Here is a 23,119-nt window from a genome sequence, read left to right as displayed (position 1 = left end):
CCTGCACGTCTTTGCTCAGGTTCCTATCACCTTGCTTGTACCACAGGTGAGATCACAGCGTGAGCTGAGCAGGAACGTGACTAAAATACTGCCAGCTGCAAAACCCAGAGCATTGGTGAACACCAATGAACACTGAACACCAAACTCCACTTTGAACAGAATGGCAGAATCAACACTACTGGATAAAAAGGAAGACTTTGCAGCCATCTTAAAGGGACTCAGGCAGGTTTGTGCCAATAGTTATGGATACCAGCTGTTCTTGGCAACACATTTTGGAGATAGCAAGAAACTATGCAAATCTCACTTACTCGAGGGTAGGTTTTGTTTGTGACCATCCGTAAAGACTGTGGACATCATAGTGTCTAACTGGGGTACCATCCGGAAGACGCTGCTCACCTTCCATGCACGGAGTTTTGACAATTAAACCTTCTGACCGGTATCCCAAATCTAGTGATAAGGGAAGAAGAAAGACATTTTATTTTCTTTTTAATGAGAAATATTCTATAACAAATATTGTTAATTTTTGTTAATTTTCATGATTTCTTTTGTGTTCACTCTCTTTTGGGCATCTATACTGTCATGTGTGACTTCTTATGAAAGAACATTTCCATCTTTATCAAATGGGATAGCTCCAATAGTCCTGTTCAGGCATCCGGGTTTCTAAGTGTTTTGATAGCTCTGTTATAGATGCTCTTTCTGGAGCAGCTCAAAGAATAAACTGGATATAACCTAATTCAGCAGATATTGCAAATCTTTGTAAACCCTGGCCTATCATCTATATAAACATAAATTGGGTTGGGTAGTGAATGTGCTGGTTAAGGCCTATGCCTGAATATTAACTTCCTGATGATTCTGAGAACCTATTTATATCTGAAGACCACAGTAAGCAACAGTAAGCAACTCTAATAGCAGAATAGCAGAGCAATGAATGATGAATGTTAATATTTACTGAGTTGTACTGCCTTATACCAGCACTTAAGTAAAGCCAAGTTAAGAATGTCAATTATTTTTATGTATAGATAAATGCTAGTCAAGTGTTTCAGGTATTTTACTGTATAGAAAAATGCTAATGAGAGGAGAGACAGGAATAGTTTTTGAATTTTCAGTTAATCACGTTATTCATCAGAGAGAACTGCAGAAGAGAGACTACATTCTCTACCGTGTCTAAAACAAAGCACCTACATATAAAATAGGGATCAAAATCTATATGTAGTCACATAACTATGAATAACTTTAGTTTTTAGAAGTGCCATTACTGCTCATTCTAAAAAATATATTATTTGTGTGCTTATATTCTTGGAAAAGAAGGGACACTTTCAGTTAGGAGTTTAGTTGTGGTTTAATATACCTAAATATAGGAATTCATGCCACGTGTACCAATATGTAAGAAATTTCATAGTAGTGAGAATGTCCTAACACCATTTTATGGACTAATCAGACTTACGAGGAATGTATGGTGGGTAATTAAGGAGGTCATCTCTACAGCCATCAAGGGCGCCATTATAAAAAGTTGCCGGTTCATTCATGTCCTAAAAATATAGAGCAAAACCTGATTGTATTTTCTTCAATCATACAAGATACACTAAATTCTAAATTACAAACAAGCTGTATTGTAGATGCCCTTGAGAACCCTTGCAGCTGCAGTCTCAGTCTGCAGCACCACACATGCTTGACACACATTCACACCAAAAATCAGACACATTTCTACACTTACAATCCACAGGCCATCAAACTTAACACTTAGTGAGTTGTTACGGGGATTGTCGTAGAACTCCATGATTTCTCTCTTCCACCACTCCACTGTGGAATTGCGTAAGAAGTCTGGGAAAGCTGCATGTGCTCCATAGAGCTGTAAAAATAGGAAAATAGAAAAGATAGAGCACTGGAAGCATCCCATTGATAAAATGCTGGAATTTTCTAAAACAAAAAATAATTACTTGTTTTCTGATTTTACTTTGTTAGGAAGGCTGGCCGTTTTCTGCATCTTATTTCTGACATGAGATTTTATCAACTAGTTTGCTGCTATTTTTCTTAAATAATGTGCTTCTCCCTCTATATTTGAGACAATAGCCAAACTGTACCAATATTTACCCGTATTTGAGTTTGCTCAGGAAGTGACTCATTGACTGTAACATTGGGAAGAAATGGCCAGACCTATAGGACAAAGAACATTTTGAAATAATTAAACCACGCTGAATATAACTGAGCACCAGCAACAGAAAGATATAACAATTCTTACCTGCTACTACAAATGACAGCATAAACTCAAGACAATTCAGTTTCCAGTATTTATTCAATGTATCATTTACATTCAGGCATGAACATAATGTTAGCAGACTGTGCCTATGAATAGCACTGAAGTCTAAGCTGACATGATGCTCACTTGGATATGGCATACCTCTACGGTCATACATTTTCTAGGAATAGTACCTTGGAATATATAATGTCACTGGTATTCGGCCACTTGATGAAGACATCGTCTTCTACACCTCTCGAGAACGTAAGATAATCAGTTTCATTTCCAGAGATAGTTGGATCCTAAAATGAAATGTAACAAACTTTTGCTTTATGCTGAAAAAATAAGTTTAGAAATGCTGTTATATATATTCTTAATTCTGCAATGACGAATTTAAAAAAGTATGCCAAACTGACCAGGATAATGATGAATCTCATTCCTTCTGCTTTTATTTTGTTAATTAGAGCTGGTAATCCCTGAAAGCGTGCACCAAGAGTGAAATCCAGTTGCCGTTCCATATGGTCAATATCTACATATTGGACATCCTGCAATTCACAAAAGCAATGAAGAAAAAAACCATTTTCTTTTTATTTCCTTTTTTTTTTTTTTTTTTTTTTTTTTCCCTCAAATACATATTTATAGAACATCTGCTAAGTAACAATCAATTTAAACTATTGCAACAAAGTAATGCCAGACACAGGTACAGACTGGGAGACAAGTGGCTAGAGAGCAGCTCAGCAGAAAGGGATCTGGGGGTTCTGGTTGACAGCAGGCTTCCTAGAGAGGTGTTTGATATCCCAGGGTTGTCAGTGCTCAAGAGGCAATTGGGCATTGGCCTCATTAATATGTTTTAACTTTTGTTGAACTCTGAAGTGTTCAAGCAATTGGACTAGATGATCTTTGAAAGTCACTTCCAACTGAACTATTCTATTCTATAACTTTGTTTGACCTATGTGTTTTTGCTCCTTTCACAAAAACAGACTGTGCCAAAACACAGCTGACCCGACATAGAGCAATATCCAATTGAAATGATGCTGCATTATTTCTTTCCTCCTTGCTTTTCCTGTTTATCACTGCTCCTTCATAGTCAGCATGGTGAGAGACATCTGAGTGCTTCTTTATTATGAATGATTAAAAGATAATATAAAGCAGCCTAAAAAACACATTTAACATGACCATTTAACAAAACCACATTTAACATTCTACATTTAGCATGCAGAGATATTCAGCTATGGCATAAAATAGAGTTTGCTCCTCTCTACCACAGTAGTGGGGTGGTTTTTTTTGTTTGTTTGTTTTGTTTTGTGTGTGTTTAAAGGATCTTAACTGATACTCTGAAGCCAGAAATTCAGACATGAACTCAAATGTTAAGTACTACCAGCGTACATAGGGAATGTTAGCTGCCTTCATTTCCTCCACCAGCTGGGAAATTTCACTGTCGTTCCTGTATCCATAGCGGCACAACTGGAATCCCAAGGACCAGTAGGGTGGCATCACTGGTCGTCCAATCAGCTAGAAATAAGAAAGAGTATTTGTGGTGAATAGGTGAAAACCAACCAACCAGTCCACCAAAAAGTGCTAGTTTGTAATAGGGTAAGAATCCTACTGCAGTGTACTCTTGAACAACAAGTTCTGGTGTTGGGCCCAAAACCATGTAAAAGTCAAGAATTCCTCCAATGGTGCGGTATGTCAGGGCAGGGGTTGGCTGGAATGTCACATCTAGAAATGGGGAAAGTGAAATGAGAAAAGGATGCCTGGATTAGCAGCTATTGCAAACCACTGAACATAAAAATAAAACACATCGAGAAAATAAAATGAAGATTTTCTTACCCATTGCATTGCTGTTAAGCAAGAGAACTCCATGGGCATTGCCGTCTTCTTCAAGAGCCATGTAAAATGGATGATAACCATAGGAATTCAACTTATACTGCAAACAAAATAAAATAATTTCTAAAGTGGAAGCATCATAAGCAATGACCCGTTTACATCTATTTAAAAAGTAAAAGATGAGACACACAACTTCCAAATCTATAACAAAAAGCTTCAGAAGTATACACTTATAACCTACACACCTACAAAACACACCTACAGAAAATCAATTTCAGTTTGACAACTGGAGTCTGTCTTGTTCAGAGTGACCAAGCATGAAGGAAAGCAAAGGTACTATTGCCTTTAAAACTCACTAATAAGAAAGAGCTTTCCCAGGACAAAATTTTATCTTTTTTTCCAGCAGTAGCAGACATCTGTCTATATGATCAGGAGATTATGTTATTTTTCAATATATTTCAATATATTGAAATCTGAACCAGAAGTTATAGGTGTAATAAACTGCCACTATTTCACTGGTCATTCCCTGAAAATTGCCAACATTGTGTTATCTTGTAGGAAATAGCACTCATATATGCACCGACATAAGATTTCTGATTTACCCCTCTAAGCACTAATTGAACCCCAAAACTTCCTCATACATTTCCATCTTTTAGAATAATTTTTTAGGAAGCATAATAAAGGAGCACTGGGCTGTGACTTCTAAGCCATATTCATCTGACTTAGAGCCTGAGCTCCACACATTTGGTTTTGCTGGTCACAAAGCAAAAATAGGCTTAGAGAAGACCATTGCCATTGAAACACTGTCCAAATTATAAGTCTCAATAAATACATTCATAGCAAATAAGTGTGTCCAGTACCAGCAGACATTCACTGGACTTTAAAGTACTGTTGAACATTTCTGCACATTAGGTTCATTTCTACTTACAGTAGGAGCCTGGTCCCTTGTGAACATTCCCCAGGTGTGCCAGCTCATGTTGCGTCGAAACATGGTGTGCTCGGTTTCTCCAAATCCATATATATATTGGGATGCCAAGCGGGTAGAAATCTGAATGAACATGTCACTGAATGTGAAGGTAGGCAGCTGTGAATCCCAGCTAAAGTAGAAAGAAAATAAAAATATTTAAAAATATATAAATATAAAGAAATATAAATTTAAAGAATATAGCAGTCTTTAGTGACATGTTTCACTGGAAGACACTTCTTTTAGGCTGAAAAATAATTTCTTATGTTCTGCACTTCCTCATGTGACATAGGACTGAGCAAATGTCAGACTACAGTGACAGGGGGAAAAACTGTAAAGGTGAGAAAATAGATATTGCTCACGGTACCTTCTCCATCCTTTCCCTGGTGAGTGTTCTCATACAATGCAATGGTGAAGCCATCTCTGATAGAGCTTCACGTGGTATTTAGCAGACAGTGCCATTTTGTGGGAAGGATAAAAAAAAAAACTCGTCTTGAGGTATTTAAAAATATGAAGAAAATGGTTTGGGATGAAAAAAGCTAGCAAAAATAAATGAAATAAAATAGATTGAATATGGCTTACATGACTGTCCCTGTGCTTTTGCGCCGAACCTGTATACCAAATGGTTTTCTCTGAACTGATACTTCATAGAGTAGGTTCTCGTTTGTATTCACTGGGGAGCTTGGGAGATTTAATGGTACAGGAACCTCATATCGTGCATTCTGATAATCATAAATCTAGAAAGAAAAAAATGAAAATTAATTCATTTCAATGAGTTGTTTGAAATCTTACCTATAGTATAGGAATTGAGAATTAGTTAAAATTAAAACAGTAAATTATTGAATACTTTTGCCAAGCTGAGTATTTTCTTTCAACATATATTTTTGCTCCAATTCTTTCACAGTATTTGTGAAAAAACAAACAAACAAACAAACAAACAAAAAAACACGCTTAAGGATTGAAATGCAGATCATTAATGTCTGGTTAATTATTTAAATCTGTTAATTCAAAGTATATATCTATATTTGAAATTTTATTGATATTTTACATGTTTTAAATATTTTAAATATAGACATGTATGTGTGTGGTAAATACCTTTCTGATTAATCTTTTAGTAATTTTTTAGACAACTCAGAAAAAGAGATTCCTTTTTAAGTTTTCTTTATTCTGTAAGCTCACACAGCTTACTTCTTGATGCACATTTTGTGCATCACATCATCACGTTTGTTTCAGTCTTATTAAATGCAAAGTAGCAAATGATAGTCTAAAGAGTAGGGCATTAAAAAAATTAGAACACAGGTGGAAGAATTAATGCAAAAGTAAATATTAAAATCACAATTATGCTTACAGCATAATTTACCTGTATACTAAAATAATGTCTTTAGTTCCAGAGTTTCTGTCTGACATTAGAGATATACATTGACATTATAACTTTGATTCATATAACTTCATTGTAAATTCTAGCACAGACTTATAGGACAAAAACAAACAAACAAGCAAACAAGCAAACAAAAAAACAGCATGGCCTGGTCTACAAAACCTTAACATTTATGTAATTTATGTAAACAGAACTATTTTGAACAATGGGACATTACAAACTACAAAACTCTTGCCTGAAATTACCTTAAATTGCAGCATGTGGTTGCTATGATATTTAACCTCCAAGCGCAGTGTACCAATTGGTTCGGTGTACTTCTCATTAGCTCTGGCATTGGTGCTGTTTAAGGTCAGGTTAGCTACCAAACCTGATGAGGAGTATTCTACTCCATCAACAGAGTAAGCGTTGTCAGAGTTGTAATAGCAGGATGGACTATCTGGGTTTGATGGTGATTGCTGCAAATGACAATAGGTTGCAGGTTAGTGAGTGATGCTGGCCTATTGTATTTCATACTATCAGCATGAGATCCAAAGCTACTATTTTTATCAGGTAGCTGTCAAATGTAGAAATTTAGGGAAAAATTAATACAACTACTAAACAATAAAGCCTGTACAAATAATTCAATCAGAAAATTGAGCCCATGCACAATGAAGATGGATTTAAATTCCCTGTATCTGTGATCTTCTGCTGAATCCTGAAACATGGCTGAGTCTTGGCCTACTGAAATTCTCAGAAATTCCTCCCTCCTAATCCCGTTGTCCTCTAGTCTCCATCAGCCTTCAAGAGGATGTGCCAAAGCCACATTAGATATTCAGGTAACAGCAGACCAGGCCTTTCCATTGGATTGCATATATCTTTAGTTGTTTAAATTATCCCTAAAATATCCGCTGAGAATTACATCCTACGTGTCAAAGATCTCCTGATAGTAAGGTCAAAATTACTTTCAGTTTCCTGCTATAATTCAACAGAAACACTCAGAGTAGGTATTCTGAGATTAGATAAACTGACGTAGGTTAATGCATTAGACTTCCACCTCTGCATACTTGTCATTAATCTTGTCTAGTTGTTCTAATGAAGCTATGCCTGCTCCTCACATCTGAGCTGCTAATGAATATTTATTCATCTGTCATTATCAAAATGAAAGCACCTTTCAACTCGAGCAAGTGTTTAAAACATACAGAGTCCATTACACAACCAGAGTTTGATTTCACATGAAAAGACATTTCCAAATATCCAAAATTGCAAAAAGAATCTTCTTAAGAATGCTACAGATTCAGGGAACTTCACCTAATTTAGCTGTTGCTGTTTCAGGAACAGCTAACAGATAATTTTGTCTTCATATTTAGTAGATATGTCCAGGCTATAGAATTTAGATTTATAGGAGCAAGGAGTAATTCTGCTGGAGATACTCTTTAAAGATCAACCCCACCAAGGCAGAGAGCTCCTGCATGTTTGTAGTCGTAAGATATCTATCAATGAAACTGTGTAATAAATAATTGTATGTCAGTCATTATTGATACATAAGTATCAACAGAGATATGAACAATTTAGTTTGCATATGAGTTATAATATCCAGGGGATTCAGGGGTTTTGTCTCAAACAATCTAAAGGATTTTTTATTATTATTATTTTATTTATTTATTTATTTATTGCTTAAAATGTGCTTCAGTGACTCTGAAGGTGAGACAAAAGGGGTGAGTCTTGCAGGTGCCAGTGAAGCAAAAGAGGCAGTAGTTAGAGATGCTCTATTCTGTTCTGTTTTGCTCTTCTTTTTTTCCAACTGTTATTATTTCTTACTGTCTTGAAAAGAATACCACGTTTTACCTGAACTACTGATACACTTAGAAAGAACTTACATTGTTGCTAACTACCTTAGTTTCATTGAAGTAAATAAAATTCCTAGTACAGGTCAGTTGATGGCAGTGCCCCCATACTAATTATGTCTGACAAATCTGCCTGACTACTTTTTCCACTGTAACCACAATGGAGAGAAAGGTGTGATTCTGGAAATGTTTCTGTCATGACCATTTAAGAGAAATCATTTTTGCTTACCTCCCAGACACAGCCAAGTTGTTCACATTTTTCTTTTGTTGAATTCTGATTGGGATAACAATCAAACCTTTCATTGATACTTGCTTGTTGAGTCCATTGCAGTGTGTAGGATTTTCCCAGTTCAAGCTGAAGTCCTGTTATATGAACAACCTACAAATATTACAGAATAAATACTTATTAAAGCTTACATCAGATCAATCTTTCCTTCAGTTAGTAGAGAAACCATTCCTCAGAAACAATGCATTTTGCACATGGCATCTCACAAAAAACTGTCCCATGACATTTGATATAATCTTACTTTTATAAATGTACACAGCTGAAATTCTTACAAATGACATCTGAAAATAAGAAGATAAACCTAAAAATAAATAAATAAATAAATTGAAAATGGATCCAATCTCATGGTTTCTCTGGAAGCACACAGGAATAAAGACAAGGGCACAGCTCCCTCACCTTTTGAAATATGATTGCAAGAGGTCAGAAAAGGTTAAAATATTTTGATTTTGAGTCAGTTACTTAGATAACAGGTAACACAAGTGCATGTAATAATTAAAGAGTGTATGCAATGCATGTTCAAAGCAGATTCAAATCAATGTCAGTGCAATCCTTAGTGCGCAAAAGCACTTCTATGAAAGCTCCCCACTACCAGCAGCATATTCACTTACTACATAAATGCACTGTGTTGCTGACTATCACTACTCATGCTGTGAAAAATGCTGTACAAATAGATACAGGAGGTTCAAAAAGGGCATTTTATTTTGTTCAAAGATAAATACATAAAAATCAATAAACTAATGCTCAATGGCAAGAAGGTAAGAATTTTCACCCTCCTTCAACGTCAAACCAAATCACAAAGGTATTCCTCTGACACATGAAATGTTGTTGTGGGAATAAGTGCACAACTAAACATCGTGTCATTTTGAGGGTCTGAGAGCATAACTTAGATGCTCTTCCTATACAGCTTAGTTTAATGTAATTGCACATGCATTCAGGCATACAATGAATTCTGGTGAAACAGTATTAGTACAGAGGACTATCCTTTACAATGTATAAAATCCAATTGATGCACTTCCACTATAACATTTAACTGTTATAATTTACCTTATCTGAAGGATAGTAGGTGATATTATGTAAAGAAGGTTGCAGAACATTGTTCTGAGTGACATTAAGTTCTGTTATTTCCTGGAGCACTCCCAGAATTTTGATTTCTTCAAACTTCAGGTTGTTTGGATCAACATAACCATTGTTTATGACATTCATTTGTAGAATATTCTGAAAAATAAGGTAGTCATCAGCCTATTATAAAAAAATAAAATAAAAATGGTCCAAGGTTCTCCTGACCTACCAATTCATTTTTCTCATTAGCTCTTCATAGCATGGTATAAAGAAAGCCAATACTGTTTTCTTAACATATTAACTATTATCCTGCTTGTTGTTATCATCATACTTCTTTCTTCTTTGTTACAGGAAGAAACTAATGCTTTTGGCTACAAGACTTTCAAACTCCTAGAGTAACAAAAGTTTCTTACCTACAACTGATTCTATGATTCTATACGATTAAATATAATAGATATATAGGCATATATAAAGACATGGTTCTCACTTCTGTTCCTGTGCTTCTACCCTATGCATTGTGCCTATGCATCTTCTCTCACTTGTTACCTTGTTGTTTCACCATGGTAAGGGAAAGAATACATTTCAGAGATATTATTATCATTATACAAAAGAATACTTTAGCATATTACTTGACATCCTGATCATATGATATCTCTGGACTAAATGGAATAGAAAATTAATCATGAAGCAGATGGTGTAGGTTCAAACAGGATATAGGTCTTCTCCCTCTTTTAGAGACATTCAGCTACACTTTTTCAGTATCCCAGATTTATTTTTTTTTCCATTTCACAATTTTTCAGAATCACAAACATATCCACCTCCTTCCTGGCACTGTTTTAACTGCCTCCTATGTTTTATAGTTCTCTCACTCAATAAACATTAGTGTGGAGTTTATGAAGTGAAGGGAATTAAGAGTTCTTTAGACACTGAAGTTAATTAGGGGAGGAAAAGACAAGTAAAAGACTTTCATCCCATTTAAATTACATTATTTTTGAAATGACTCCTCTGTGACTTTGTCAAACACTTTACTTCTCAGTAAATATTACAGGAGAATAAGGAGGGAGAAAAGAATGCCCTTTGACAATACTTTCTGATAATAACAACAGATGAAAATATAATCATTTAAAAGAGAATACTTACATCAGAAACGTTAAACTCATAGTAAATGTAGTTTTTATTGTCAAGTGTGCCTGTTAGGAAAGGAAATAAGTTACACTTGCAGTGCAGAAAAGAATGCATACGAACCAAGACTGTGTCACCAATCAATTACTAATTATCATAAAGCCATTCAGAAGATGCTCTGAACAAATCGTGTACAAATTACTGTTGGTTTCACCTTGTTTTGAAGACCTTACACTTATTTTGTATTCTTTAAAAACCTGCATATAGCTCAGAATTGAAGATTCATGATCTTAACCATTGCTGTAGAGGATTCCCGTTTCTAACAGGAAACAATAGAAACATTCACTATTTCTGTTTATTGTCCAAGTGGGAGTTTTTTTGCCCTTGAAAAAGTGTTTATCATCTTCAAAATCTCTATAGTATTTAGTACTTCCTCTCATCTTTCTATTTAGATCACATAACTTTTTCCATGAGACCTATTTTCTAGACTTGTAATTTTTCTTGCTGCTGTCTTATGGTATCCTATTTTTCTACATTTGCGCAGAAGAGTGAAATTTGTAGGCAGATTGTAGGCCACCAAAGCTACAAAGTGCATGATTACTCACTGCAGATCTGCTATAACACCAGGAAATCATACACTGGCCAACAACTCTCTCTCCATAGGAATGAAGGAATGTAAACTATATATACATTAATATGACTATAGGATAAGTGTATGCCAAAGTAACATGACTTGCTATGCTTTCTCTGCACATTCTCATTTTGCAGGTAAAAACAAGTTAGCCAAGTGAAATGTTCACTACAAGTTCCATCCAACAGATTTCCATTTTGACCTTACTATCATCTCTTTGATGATGAGACAGTTCTCCTAAACTTCTTTGGATTAGGCCAGGAGATCTAATTTACAAAATTTTCCAAAAACTTTTAATTAAATGTCTCTAAAATGTACGGATAATTTTTTTTTTTTTTTTTTTTTTATTCGTATGTATCTTCTTAAATGTAGATTTATGGTTCGAAGTGAATCCATCAAAATATACAAAGTAAGTATTTTGTGCAGAAAATGACTGTAATGTTAATAATGTATGCCATGGAAACATAAAAGAGGAAACACCACACCACCAGGAAAAAATAAATAAATACAAAAATTGACCACAACAATCTGTTACATTTTTCCATATGAGAAAACGTAACTGTGAGCAAATTGTAAACTGTTTCTCTGCAACCTGAAAGTTTGGGCCAGGAAATAGAATCACAAGATGTTTTATTGTTTTGTTTCTCAACAGAAGAGAGTACAATAACAGCTTTGTTATTTTAGATCTTGACAAAGCAGTACATACGGCTGTCATATCAGCAGCCACCCAAGGCCTTCAATATTTACTGCTGCAATAATCAGCCAAATCAAAGCTCTATTTCTTAAAAGCATCCCAAACTTTCACAAAAATCTAAAGAAAACTAGATGCTTCGAAGTTTTTTTTCTGAGATACAATTGGCACAGTTAAAATAATAGAAGGGAGTCCTACAAGTCCAATACATGAAGTTTTTCTCATTCCAACAGATTTTCTAGGATTGCCATCACATTTACCTGTGGAGCACAAATAGATTACTTTCTGGCATTTTCTGTAGGTAAGATTTATCAATGCCAGTTCACCACAAGAGATGAAGTTGACAGGCTTTGGCATAATTATAGTGACTGTCCCAGGGGAAACAACTTCCCTGATTGCTTTTGCAAAGGCGAGGTTGGCAACATGACAAATATAGCCTGTACATGCTTACTTGTGTGCTCGTGCACCGGTGTGCTGTGGGAACCAGATGGCATGAAATATTTTGGCTTCAGTACTGTATCTTTGAGTTGACAGAATCTTGACTGTTTTCACAAGTAATTTAAATAACTCCAGAGAGTTAAAAAAATTGCTACTTTTTCATTTTCTACCTGTTTGTAGTGTCCAACACTAATTATGTGCATTCTTGCACCCATTGAAACTAATTTGGATCTATACCAGAATATATATCAATCTTGACACTGCAGTTTAACAGTCAGCGTGCTAATGTACCAAACCTTAACATATTTGTGGCCACAGTGAAAACATGGGGTGAAAATAATAGAAAAAATAAAAAAGGAAGACTAACTAAATAACATTTTTTTTCACTTAAAAATGATCAAAAAGTCATGATATATGAGTAACTATTAATAGGTTGTAACAATGTCCACAATAGCTTATTCTTGCTCCATAAAATGAGCTGGAGGATTGAAGTCTGTAAGTGTATTTAAGTTTGGTTTATCGTACTTATTTCAGTATTGATAGCTGCTCACCTGTAGATTCTCCATCATCCCAGAACAAGTCCCCGTAAGCTTTATTGTCATCATCCAGGGCAATTATAAGTCCCATTGGATTCTTGCGACTATCAAAAGAAAGGCATTCTGTCTTACATGTATCTAGACAGCTACCGAGACAGTCTTAACAAATCCTTCCTGTTCATGCTAAGAATGCAGTAATTGGAAGAGTTACAATGTTTGGGGAGTTGTCTTAGATTAGTCCTTGGTCATCTTTATTTTCAGGGAAATGGATTAAAATACATGACAAGTTGACAAAATATTATGCAAATAAACCATTAATAAATCATTCCCTATATATGTAAACAGTAGCAGAAGTGAGTTGTTGTTCACTGTTGTTTCTAAGTCTCAAAGTAAGAGTGCTAAATTGGATGGGCTGCTACTGATTTGTAACTTGACAGTCCTGATCCCATTCTTGAAATTATACTTCAAATTAATCTAACGGTGAAAGCATTTGGTTTGGAAACATACCTCTCAGATGTCGTGGGAGCTGGTTGTTGTGTAGGGTAAATGTAGCCTCCTCTCAAATGGAGCCCCAGTTTGTCTGCTGGCAGGTACAAATCAGTCCACTGTTTTCTGATTGGTATTTTTGCCCCCTTATTGACAGGGATGTAAAAGAACGGGCATTACTCACTGCTATCAAACTCATGATTTAAGACAGCATTCATTTTAACTTTTCCTTTCAGAGGAGGTTGAATTTAGGTAAATATCTATGTGACACTGGGCCCAAGAAATAAAATAACCATATATCAATATGTTATATAAATCAACACCTCACAGTGCTGAGTTTTGGGTCAGTCAACACAGACAGCAGCTCCTGTTGGGCTGTTGGGACATCAGATGTGAGCAAAGCCTTTTTTTTTTTTTTTTTTTTTTTTACACCCGCCAAAAGGATCAAAGGATCATTACAGTAGTGGGAAACTTATTTGCAGAAATGAGATTAATAAAGAAAAATCACAAATGCTCATGCATCATAATGTTTTACTTTACTTCAAGCATGTCTTTGCTGAAGTTTCTATTCAATCTGCCTTCTCATCCCCTGCACTATATTCCATGCCTCCATGTCCTTTCTTTGAGGTTTTGACTCATGCGTTTACCCCCTCCATACTTCATCCTTTGTCTCACCATTTCCTCCCTGCAGGCTTTCTTGTCTCTGTCACTGAAGCAGGCCTGACAAACTTATTCTACCTCATAGACCTTTAAACAATCACCCCCTAGTATCCTGGGCATTTACTCACCGTTTCATACTCATACCACACTGCATCAGGAATATATGCTTGAATTACATCCACACCCTGAAACATGAATAAAGAAACATCTTTCATATTTGAAATTAATTAATTAATAGACTAAACTTTCTTGTGTGGTGTAAGACAATATAAAGTGACATGAGAAAAGCTCTGATTTTGAGTGAAATTCTGAGATGATGCAAAGATGAGTTGAATCAGTGTATCAGACCAGATGACTGGTTCTCCAGATGATTGGTTCCCCAGGAAAACGAGAGATGGAAAATGTAATAGGTTATATGGGATTTAATACATAAAGTGTAAGATTTTCCATTTTAATGGTGACAAAAATATGTTGTGTGCTCTCTCACTGGAAGTGATAAGTGAAGGGGAGGAGGGGGAGGGAAAGAAGACTAACAAATTTACAATTGCAAGGAGTCCAAAGACAGTCAGTAATGTGGTGTACCAATGAATAATATGTACAATCATCTAGCAAAAAACATACTTCCCCTAGAGAACAAACTGTGTTACAGCTAATAGACAAGTCCCTCTGCATTTTTCTTGTGAAATGACTTCACTTAAGGTCTGCTCAAGCCAGAAGAGTTCAGACCAGAATAGGACTAGAGGGCATTTCCTGAGCTCCTCTGGGAAATAGGAAGAGCCCATTTTTGTGGTTCACCTTGTTCAGCAAAAAATGGGAATGCGAATGTGATTTCAGGAGGAAATACACATACACAGCACAGGAGCTATAATCTTCAAGCTGACTAACAAAGATGTCAGACAAACAAACTACAAAAGCTCAAAAAAAAAAAAAAAAAAAAAAAAAAAAAAAAAAGGAAAGTGTTTTCTAACCAGAAGAATAAAGGAACAGCAATAACATAACTTCGGCATTTTATGCTGTAGTCTCCCACCGGAGAAAGGAGTTGTAACTTGTGACTTCAGGAGTCCCCCTTCCCAATGAGGTGGTTATGAGACACACACCAAACAGCCAAACCTACCGGGTCAAGGACAGCAGAAATAAGTAGACCAGGACCCCACAGGAACTGCCTATCAACTTCCCACGTCACTTCATCCGAGTAGAACCTGGGAGTTGGGAAAGACAGAGCACTAACTGGTTTTGAAAAACTAGACCATCATCAGTAATCCTAGTATTTCAAAGTACTGTTTGCCTAGAATCATGACTGAAAAGTGTCAGGTGAAAATTCCTTTTTCTTGACATATTCTTGACCTAGTTATGTTCAAGAGTTTTCCAGGTAAGGAAATGTACATTCTAATATACAGATCATGGCCCAGAGTGATTTGATTAGCTGGCAATAACATTTCATAACACCTCTTAAGAGTGACTGACAATAATATATGCATATATACAGAAATTACAGATGGTTTCTGATTACTCTTCTGATTACTCCAAAATGGTATTTCATGAATTCAGAAGTTGTCTCTCTATATATATATTCCAACATGCATTTTCACAAATTATATACTTATTTGGATAGTTCCTATCAACATTCAAGCTGTCTGAATCCTTTCTTCCTAATAAAAACATCACAAAGGCTGTTTGGTACACTTACTCGTGCAAAACTGGACGTACAACCGTGTCCCCTTGAGTATGAGCTTTGTAAAAGAGGGTGTAGAGGTAGGGCAGCAAAGTGTAGCGAATGTTCAAGTAATGTTTGGAGGTTTTCACCAAAACTGAATCAGCTCCAAACACAGCTGGATCCTGAGGCTGAAAATAAATATTACATTATTTGCATTGTGCAGGAAATACCCTGAAATTCAGGAGCTGAAATTCAGTGGTGTGCATCTTTACAGTATCTGCCTTTCAGATGGTGGGATTTGAGGTCTTGCTCCAGTCTCCCTTAACACTGTCGGTCCCTCCTTGTCCATCTGTGAGGAGAGCACATCAGGGTCAGCCCAGGTTTCATTGGGCACGCACACCAGTGCACACTAAAGGGTGCTCCCAAGAATCAGGGTGATGGTGAGTGCTTGCCCTCACTGGAAGATGTTGATGGTGCTGAAACTGCTGCCAAATCTGTGAAGCCTCAAGGACATAAAACTAACCCTTCTGAAGCAGAACCTCTTAATCTTTTGAAGGCAAGATTTTATAAAGGGAGCTCAGGGTTCTGCCAGTTTCAGACTGCTCTGCTATCTAATTGCCAGTGATGGTAATGATCGTTAGGGATACTATCAAAGGAAGTGTGGCAGTGGAATCCAAATCAGTTTGTAAGAGGAGGTACAACTTACTATGTATCCTTCAGCATTGTGATTCCGGGAAAATGGGTAAAAGGCTCCTACTTGCATCCACCGCCTGCAAAGTTCTTCAGTCGTGTCATCAAAGAAACCACAAATATCTGCTCCAATCTTTAAATAAAAGCAGAATTTTTTGCATAGAGAGTACACCACACCTCTAATCTCTACACAAGACATAACATTTAAGGGACGTATCAATTCATCCTTTTTTTTTTTTTTTTTTTTGCTAGGGTGACTAATGCATTGAAAACATTTGTACCTTTCTTCCTTTAACTACGCTTTGTACAAAATCAATCAATAAATCAATCAATCGGTCAACTGATTGGCTCCTAGCACAGTCCATCATTCTTTTTTTCTTTCTAACCCTTACCTTCCTGTTTGGTACTCATAGGCATATAATAGGAAAACAATGCCAAATCATACAAATTTAAACCTTGAAGAGCAATTTGGTCGTTTCACTTATAAATGGATGCTTCCATTTCATTCAAAAATGGAAAGGAAAACACCAAAGTATTTCACATGAATCACTAATGGATATAATAATACTAGAGGTAACAAGTAGCTTGGCATATATGTTTGTTACCTGCACGTCTCACCATACACATATAGTCACAGAAACCAAAATACATGGCCTAAACCAAAAATCAGTCATTGGAAAAAAAAAATAAAAATGTTAAAAAAAAAGATCCCTAAAGAGGATTAAGGCATGGCTGAAGAGTTAAGATGGTTATATAAATAGCCTTTCATTAGGCAATCCATTGTCACAGAGGTAAGAGGTAATGTTTTTCCATTGGTTTTGAAAGGAGGTCACAAACTAGAATTTCATACATAAGGAATTCCAAAGAGGTTAAATTCCAGCATTCCAGGTATCGCCCATTTTATGTGTTCCCATGTTGCTGCATTATCTCCCAGCCAGTGTCCTGTGTGCTTTCCAGATCCCACAAAAGTAGACCTCGAAATCAGGAAGCTTCGTTTTCCAGGAAACACTGTCTTGATGGCCCTGAAAAAGAAACAAGACTGGAACTATACAACAGAATAAAGATAACAGAAGTTTCAGTAGTTTTATATAAAGAAGATTTATACTGACTAATTTACTATAATTGGTCATCCCAGAGACCTGGACTCCTTTACCGTTAAACAGGCATCCTTTAGCAAAGTTCAAGATGTTAAATTTGAACAACCCTTCTGTAAGTCTTTGACTACCAATGCCTGACCCAGAACTTTAGTTAGTAGATTTTGCTTTTGTTGCAGTGGCTTAAATACAGTCTAATTTTGTCCAGAAATCAGGTTCATTTAGAAGTTGCTGTTTTGGAAGATGAGAGCCTGAAACCTTTTTGTAAAGATATTAGGATGCATTCCTTACTCATTTGTTGATATGGCCATTGAATATCCATAAAGACTGTGGACATCATAGTGTTTGCCCCACTTCTGTACTGCATCCATACAAAGTGTCTTGGAAAACATGAGTTTATCAAGAATACCTTCAATAAAGAAACATAGATTTTAGTTTTAAAGCATGTTTTGGTTCTGAATATTCCAACCTTTTATTTAGTGCACATTCATGACACTAAAGCCTTTCTTTCTTTCTTTAATGTTTCCATTAAACAAATTCACTGTTTGCATTAAACAAATATCACTACTACAAGAATACAATTATTTTGTTGGCTGCTGGTTTTATTCAACTTTGCTCTAACTGTGCTGTTTTCTGCTCTTGAGCTTTGTGTACCACATTACAATCAACAAACAAATAGGAAAAAAAAATAATGCATTACTGCAAACAGCTCCTGAAATGCAGCTTTGCTGAGGGAGTGAAATTTAGTAGACTTATGGAAAATGTGTATCAATTTGTTCAGTACATAAAATAGTTAACTCAAACAATTTATCTTTGCATAGGTGTGATTAAATGGTAGCCACAGCTAATCCCTTCCATGCCAGTGCTTTCTGCTGGCACCTCTCTTAATTAACCTATGCCCAAGTGGACTCACCGTCAGCTTTATTGTGAGCCCAAGCATATGTCTGAGAGCAACAAGATGGCGTAAGCAGACTCTGCATTCTCTGTATTGAATAGTCGCTTTACTGTAAGGTAGCGGACTATGCCTGTAAGGTCACACGTGACCCATATTTGCTCTGTGAGTTACCTGGGGCCTGTGAATGCTGAAGGGACTCCCAAAAGCTAATTAATTATTTAAAGTTTTAACTTTCAATCAACTAACAGGTAATCATTGCCTATTCTCCATCTTAAATTAGAACTGGGGATACTAAATAGTTGCAATATAGAACAGATGGAAACACTTTTTGTTTAATTTGAATCATTCATCTGTATTTGAGGTCAGAGAAAGTAATATTTTTACTTCCAAATTTGACAGTAAAATGACACACTAAGCACTGGCTCAAACTGACTGAAATTCAACCTTGGTCCATCTGCATTTGTCCTGCAACTGACTGTTTACCCATGCAAAGAAGAACTGTACAGCTGCACCCTAAATTTCTGAATCACTATTGGACAATATGATGGCAATGGTTTCTTGAAGTTAGTACTTAATAGCAAATATGAATTCCATGTAAGTGTTGTGTATAAATGTAAAACTATTGAGTGAAAGAACATCAATATATTTTCAGGAATAATTAAGGCAGCAAAAAATATTCAGTAATAATTTGAAAAGTGGTAAAAACACATTATTTTCTCCTGATTCATATAAACTGCGCTTTTGAATCAAGCCAAGACATATGTATGTTTTCTCTCATTTGGAATGTTCATACACCATCCATAAGAACTAGAGTAAATTCACTTTGCTTCCTTGTTGGCAATTGCACAGTAATTTGTAATTCATTCTTTTAAATATTTTTCTCTATGATTAAAGATAGACTTACTGGGAGTAAATGGAGGATAGTTTAAGTCATTCTGTGCACAACCATTATTTGAGCCTTGAACAAAGTTGGATATTTCATTCATGTCCTGAAAAGGTAAGATGCAGACAGTAAGACGCAGATTCAGATTGTAATAAAGTTTCCTCAACCATGTATTCCTAACAGAAAATTTCATGTTCTATTCTGTTATCCTTTAAGGAATACTTAGTACTAGTACCATACATTTAGGTAATAATGATAGCACTTGGATAGCACTTGGATATTGAACCGATCTGTTCCTGTATTATACAGGTCTCACTGTTGGGTGGAATTCTGTGTTCTGTTGAACATCATTTTGTGAGAGCTATACCTTATCCCTCCAGAAAAAGCTCCATGAAACTCCAAGAAGCTCCATATACATGAGGTGCTCATGTATACATTGTTCCTGTGACCGACTCATTGGTCAAGTTAATGTCCTAAGTAGGGAGTGTGTGAAGAGAAATGCAGAACCAGCAAATGTGTGCTGTGATTTCTGTCAAAATACACAAGTTGACTAGATGTTCTTAAACATCTCCTTTATAAGATTTTCCAAACCATTATGCTTTCCAACTTAGCTCTCTTTCTTCCACGCATATTTCACCCTGCAGCACTGTAACTGAAGGAGAACCATAAATGGAAGAAGAGAGCAAAGTCAGGATGGAAAGCACTGTAGTCTAGTGACCAGTTTCCTTCACTCAAATTGTCTGCTTTCTGTGAGACAGCTGTGCAGTCTACACTTGAAAGCTTGACCTGGTGTAACCACAGCAAAACAAGTGAGAGCTACACATTCAATCATGTAGCAGCTAAAGGACTATAACTTTGCCACAGAGGGTAATTTAAAATTGTTATAGCTTGCTATATGTCCAAATATTCAGTAGATTCTTGCTTTCTTTCAAAAACATTCTTTATTTTTATGTAAAAGGAAGTCAGAAAAGCAGAAAAAGACTATAGGGAAGAAAGTTTGAATATCAAGTTTGAATTTATATCAAATTTGAATCGCAAATCCAACAACAAAAGGTGTGAACATCCTGCAATGATTTCAGGTTACTAACAGTAAACTTTCCTTTCAAATTCAATGCAAACTGAATTTGATAAACATTTATCTTAAAATGAAAGTTCTGAATTACTTACAATCCAGATCCCATCATATGGCACTGTTCTATAAAATAAACTACATTCTTCCACCCACCAGCTGGTACAGTCTGGGTTGGTGTAGTCTGGAAACACAGTGGTCCCTGGCCACACCTATAACATTAAAAAGGAAATAATTGATTACACTGTTGATTGCATTAGAAGAAGATGAAAATTTATAATATAGTAAACTTCCTTTTTTTTTTTTTATTTTGTTTTATTTTCCAAATAATAATTTGAACCAGGTCTAGGCCAAACATTGAAAAAATGTGAACAAAACCAAAATTCTTTAATTCTTTTATTTAGATTTTCTCTGCCTTTTTTCCACTTTTAAGCCTTTTCTTCAATGCCTTTTACAGTACATGGCAGAATATGAGGATATGTATCAAAGTAGTCTAGAGTAGTCTAGAGTAGAGTAGTCCAGAGTAATCTAGAGTAGTCTAGAGTAGAGTAGAGTAGAGTAGAGTAGTTGCAGTTGGAAGGGACCTACAAAGATCATCAAGCCCAACTGTCAGACTACTTTGGGTCTGACCCAAAGTGCATCCAAGTGACTCTGAAACACGGACAGGCACTGCATATCAACCACCTCCATAGGAAGCCTGTTCCAGAGTAACACAACCCTCTTGGTATTTTATTAGGAAATTGGAGATTTTCCTAATATCTAGTATGAACCTCCCCCCATTCAGCTTTTACTCATTCCCATGTGTCTTGTCAATAGACACCACGGAGACAAGAAGTACACCTACCTCTCCACTTCCATCACTCGAGCTGTAAAGAGCAGTGAGGTCACACTTCAACCTCCTCTTATCCAAGCTTAACAAACCCAATGTCCTCAACCCCTTCTCAGAGGACATGCTTTTCATTTTCTTTCATCTTTTAAACATAGTTCTTGTTCTTCTCTGGATGCATTCGAATACCTTAACATCCTTGCAAAACTGTAGAGCCCAGAACTGTACACTGTATTTCGGATGATGCTAAATACGGTGGGATAATCATCTCTTTTGACAGGCTGTCTATAACATGTTTAATGCACCCCAGAATACAGTTTGCCCTCTTCACTACCAAGTTGCACTGTTGGCTCATGGTGAGCCTACTGTCAGCTAGAGCCCACAGATCCCAGATTTACATTAACTGAAGTCCATAATTATATATATATATACACATACATACATACAGATAGATAGATAGATAGATAGATATAAATAATCTGTTTTGTTCTTCTCATTGTGATATGCCTGATAAAATCAAATGAAGCAGTGGCATATTACAATATCATTTTTCTTGCATAAATTTTCAGTGGGTTGGCAGGGCTAAGTGCTTTTTTTCCCCTACTATAAAGGGTATGTACTTTTATTTTTCCTTAAAAGCTGTATAATATAAAACAGGATTGTACCAAAATTAGACACACATAATGTAAAAAAAAAATGTATAAAAATTAATCAAGAAGGGTTGAAATGTACCATATTCTAAGTAGGATCTTATAAACTTGGTTCTCACTGGCTGGTAATTTCACTGGAAGAAGAGAGTTTAAAATGAACCCTCTGACCAAATTAAGCCAAACTGACCATGTTTAAAAATTTATAAAAATATGTTTACCTCTCCAATTAATGGTGTTATTCCATCTGATTGATTAACCCAGACTTGTTTAGACTGTCCCCTGGTGTAGGTTTTATATTCAATATTGCCAGATAGATTTGCTGTGCTAATAGCAGGATCCTAAAACAGTTAAAAAAATAAAATAAAATACAATACAATAATAAGAAAACAAGATACACTCCATGACTTATAGTGGAATGTTAAGCAGGAATTGTAATAATTGCATAAAAACATGCAAAATATGATGATATATAGTTATAATGATAGTATTTACAAGGCAAAAAGAAATACTTAAATTCTTACCAATATGATAATATATTTTTTTCCAAAGCCATGCAGATAAGATGCAAAATGAGGGAGATCTTTAAACAGCACTTTGTCATATGTAAAATCTTTCTTGTTCTCCATGTAGTCAATATCAGTGATCTGAGCATCCTGAAAGATAAGAAATTTCAGTTTAAATATGTGAAGTAACATGTAAAGACTTTTTTTATATATATATATATATATATATATATATATATATATATATATATACATATATACATATTTACAATTTAATTTCTTATGACAATTCCTGTTCATCCTGAAGTGAATTTACTTTTGGGACTTTACTGAAGCCTGTCAGAAAATATGCAGTCAGGACCATCTGCAATATGTGCATCTCATCTCACACTTATACTCCAAATGTATTGTACTGACACATCTTTTGTGCCTTAAAGAAACTGTATTTCACATTATCAGAATTCAAATGAATGTGTAATGGCATCCTTTCTACTATCCCCTGGATGGGTGAATATTTCTTTGCAATTGCCTGACTTCTAGACCTATCCTTTAAATCCAAACATTTCTTCCTCAACTCCTAGCTTAAAAATAAGGTGTATTCATCTTTTGTACACCATCAGGCTACTATAATCTGGAATCTCATTAAAATTTATTTGTTACTTACATTTACTTATCAACTAAAAATAATCTCTGGTTCCATAGCTGTCCACAGTACATT

The 23,119-nt window shown here is 35.6% G+C and overlaps 1 protein-coding gene across 2 annotated transcripts in view; it reads right to left on the bottom strand.

Moving 5' to 3' along the window:
- SI (sucrase-isomaltase) overlaps positions 1 to 23,119 on the bottom strand; it is a 53,687-nt gene that overhangs the window by 12,513 nt on the left and 18,055 nt on the right. For both annotated transcript variants that reach the window (XM_082767178.1, XM_082767179.1), the window contains exons 11-37: positions 22,420 to 22,551; positions 22,117 to 22,236; positions 20,521 to 20,634; positions 19,375 to 19,459; positions 17,867 to 17,984; positions 17,332 to 17,503; positions 16,498 to 16,614; positions 15,825 to 15,979; positions 15,252 to 15,336; positions 14,266 to 14,322; positions 13,499 to 13,623; positions 13,007 to 13,095; positions 10,714 to 10,763; positions 9,559 to 9,729; positions 8,458 to 8,607; positions 6,651 to 6,860; positions 5,610 to 5,764; positions 4,992 to 5,160; positions 4,067 to 4,163; positions 3,843 to 3,955; positions 3,623 to 3,748; positions 2,653 to 2,781; positions 2,431 to 2,538; positions 2,092 to 2,154; positions 1,715 to 1,849; positions 1,445 to 1,529; positions 309 to 447 (exon numbers count right to left, since the gene is read on the bottom strand). In XM_082767178.1, the coding sequence (XP_082623304.1) occupies positions 309 to 447; positions 1,445 to 1,529; positions 1,715 to 1,849; positions 2,092 to 2,154; positions 2,431 to 2,538; positions 2,653 to 2,781; positions 3,623 to 3,748; positions 3,843 to 3,955; positions 4,067 to 4,163; positions 4,992 to 5,160; positions 5,610 to 5,764; positions 6,651 to 6,860; positions 8,458 to 8,607; positions 9,559 to 9,729; positions 10,714 to 10,763; positions 13,007 to 13,095; positions 13,499 to 13,623; positions 14,266 to 14,322; positions 15,252 to 15,336; positions 15,825 to 15,979; positions 16,498 to 16,614; positions 17,332 to 17,503; positions 17,867 to 17,984; positions 19,375 to 19,459; positions 20,521 to 20,634; positions 22,117 to 22,236; positions 22,420 to 22,551 (3,269 nt within the window). The remainder of the gene's footprint in view (positions 1 to 308; positions 448 to 1,444; positions 1,530 to 1,714; positions 1,850 to 2,091; positions 2,155 to 2,430; positions 2,539 to 2,652; positions 2,782 to 3,622; positions 3,749 to 3,842; positions 3,956 to 4,066; positions 4,164 to 4,991; positions 5,161 to 5,609; positions 5,765 to 6,650; positions 6,861 to 8,457; positions 8,608 to 9,558; positions 9,730 to 10,713; positions 10,764 to 13,006; positions 13,096 to 13,498; positions 13,624 to 14,265; positions 14,323 to 15,251; positions 15,337 to 15,824; positions 15,980 to 16,497; positions 16,615 to 17,331; positions 17,504 to 17,866; positions 17,985 to 19,374; positions 19,460 to 20,520; positions 20,635 to 22,116; positions 22,237 to 22,419; positions 22,552 to 23,119) is intronic.

Source organism: Aythya marila (assembly GCF_965140915.1).
Source record: "Aythya marila genome assembly, chromosome: 9".
NCBI classification, from domain to species: Eukaryota; Metazoa; Chordata; class Aves; order Anseriformes; family Anatidae; genus Aythya; species Aythya marila.
The sequence above is the reverse complement of the archived record's forward strand: the minus strand, read 5'-3'. Positions and strand labels throughout refer to the sequence as shown.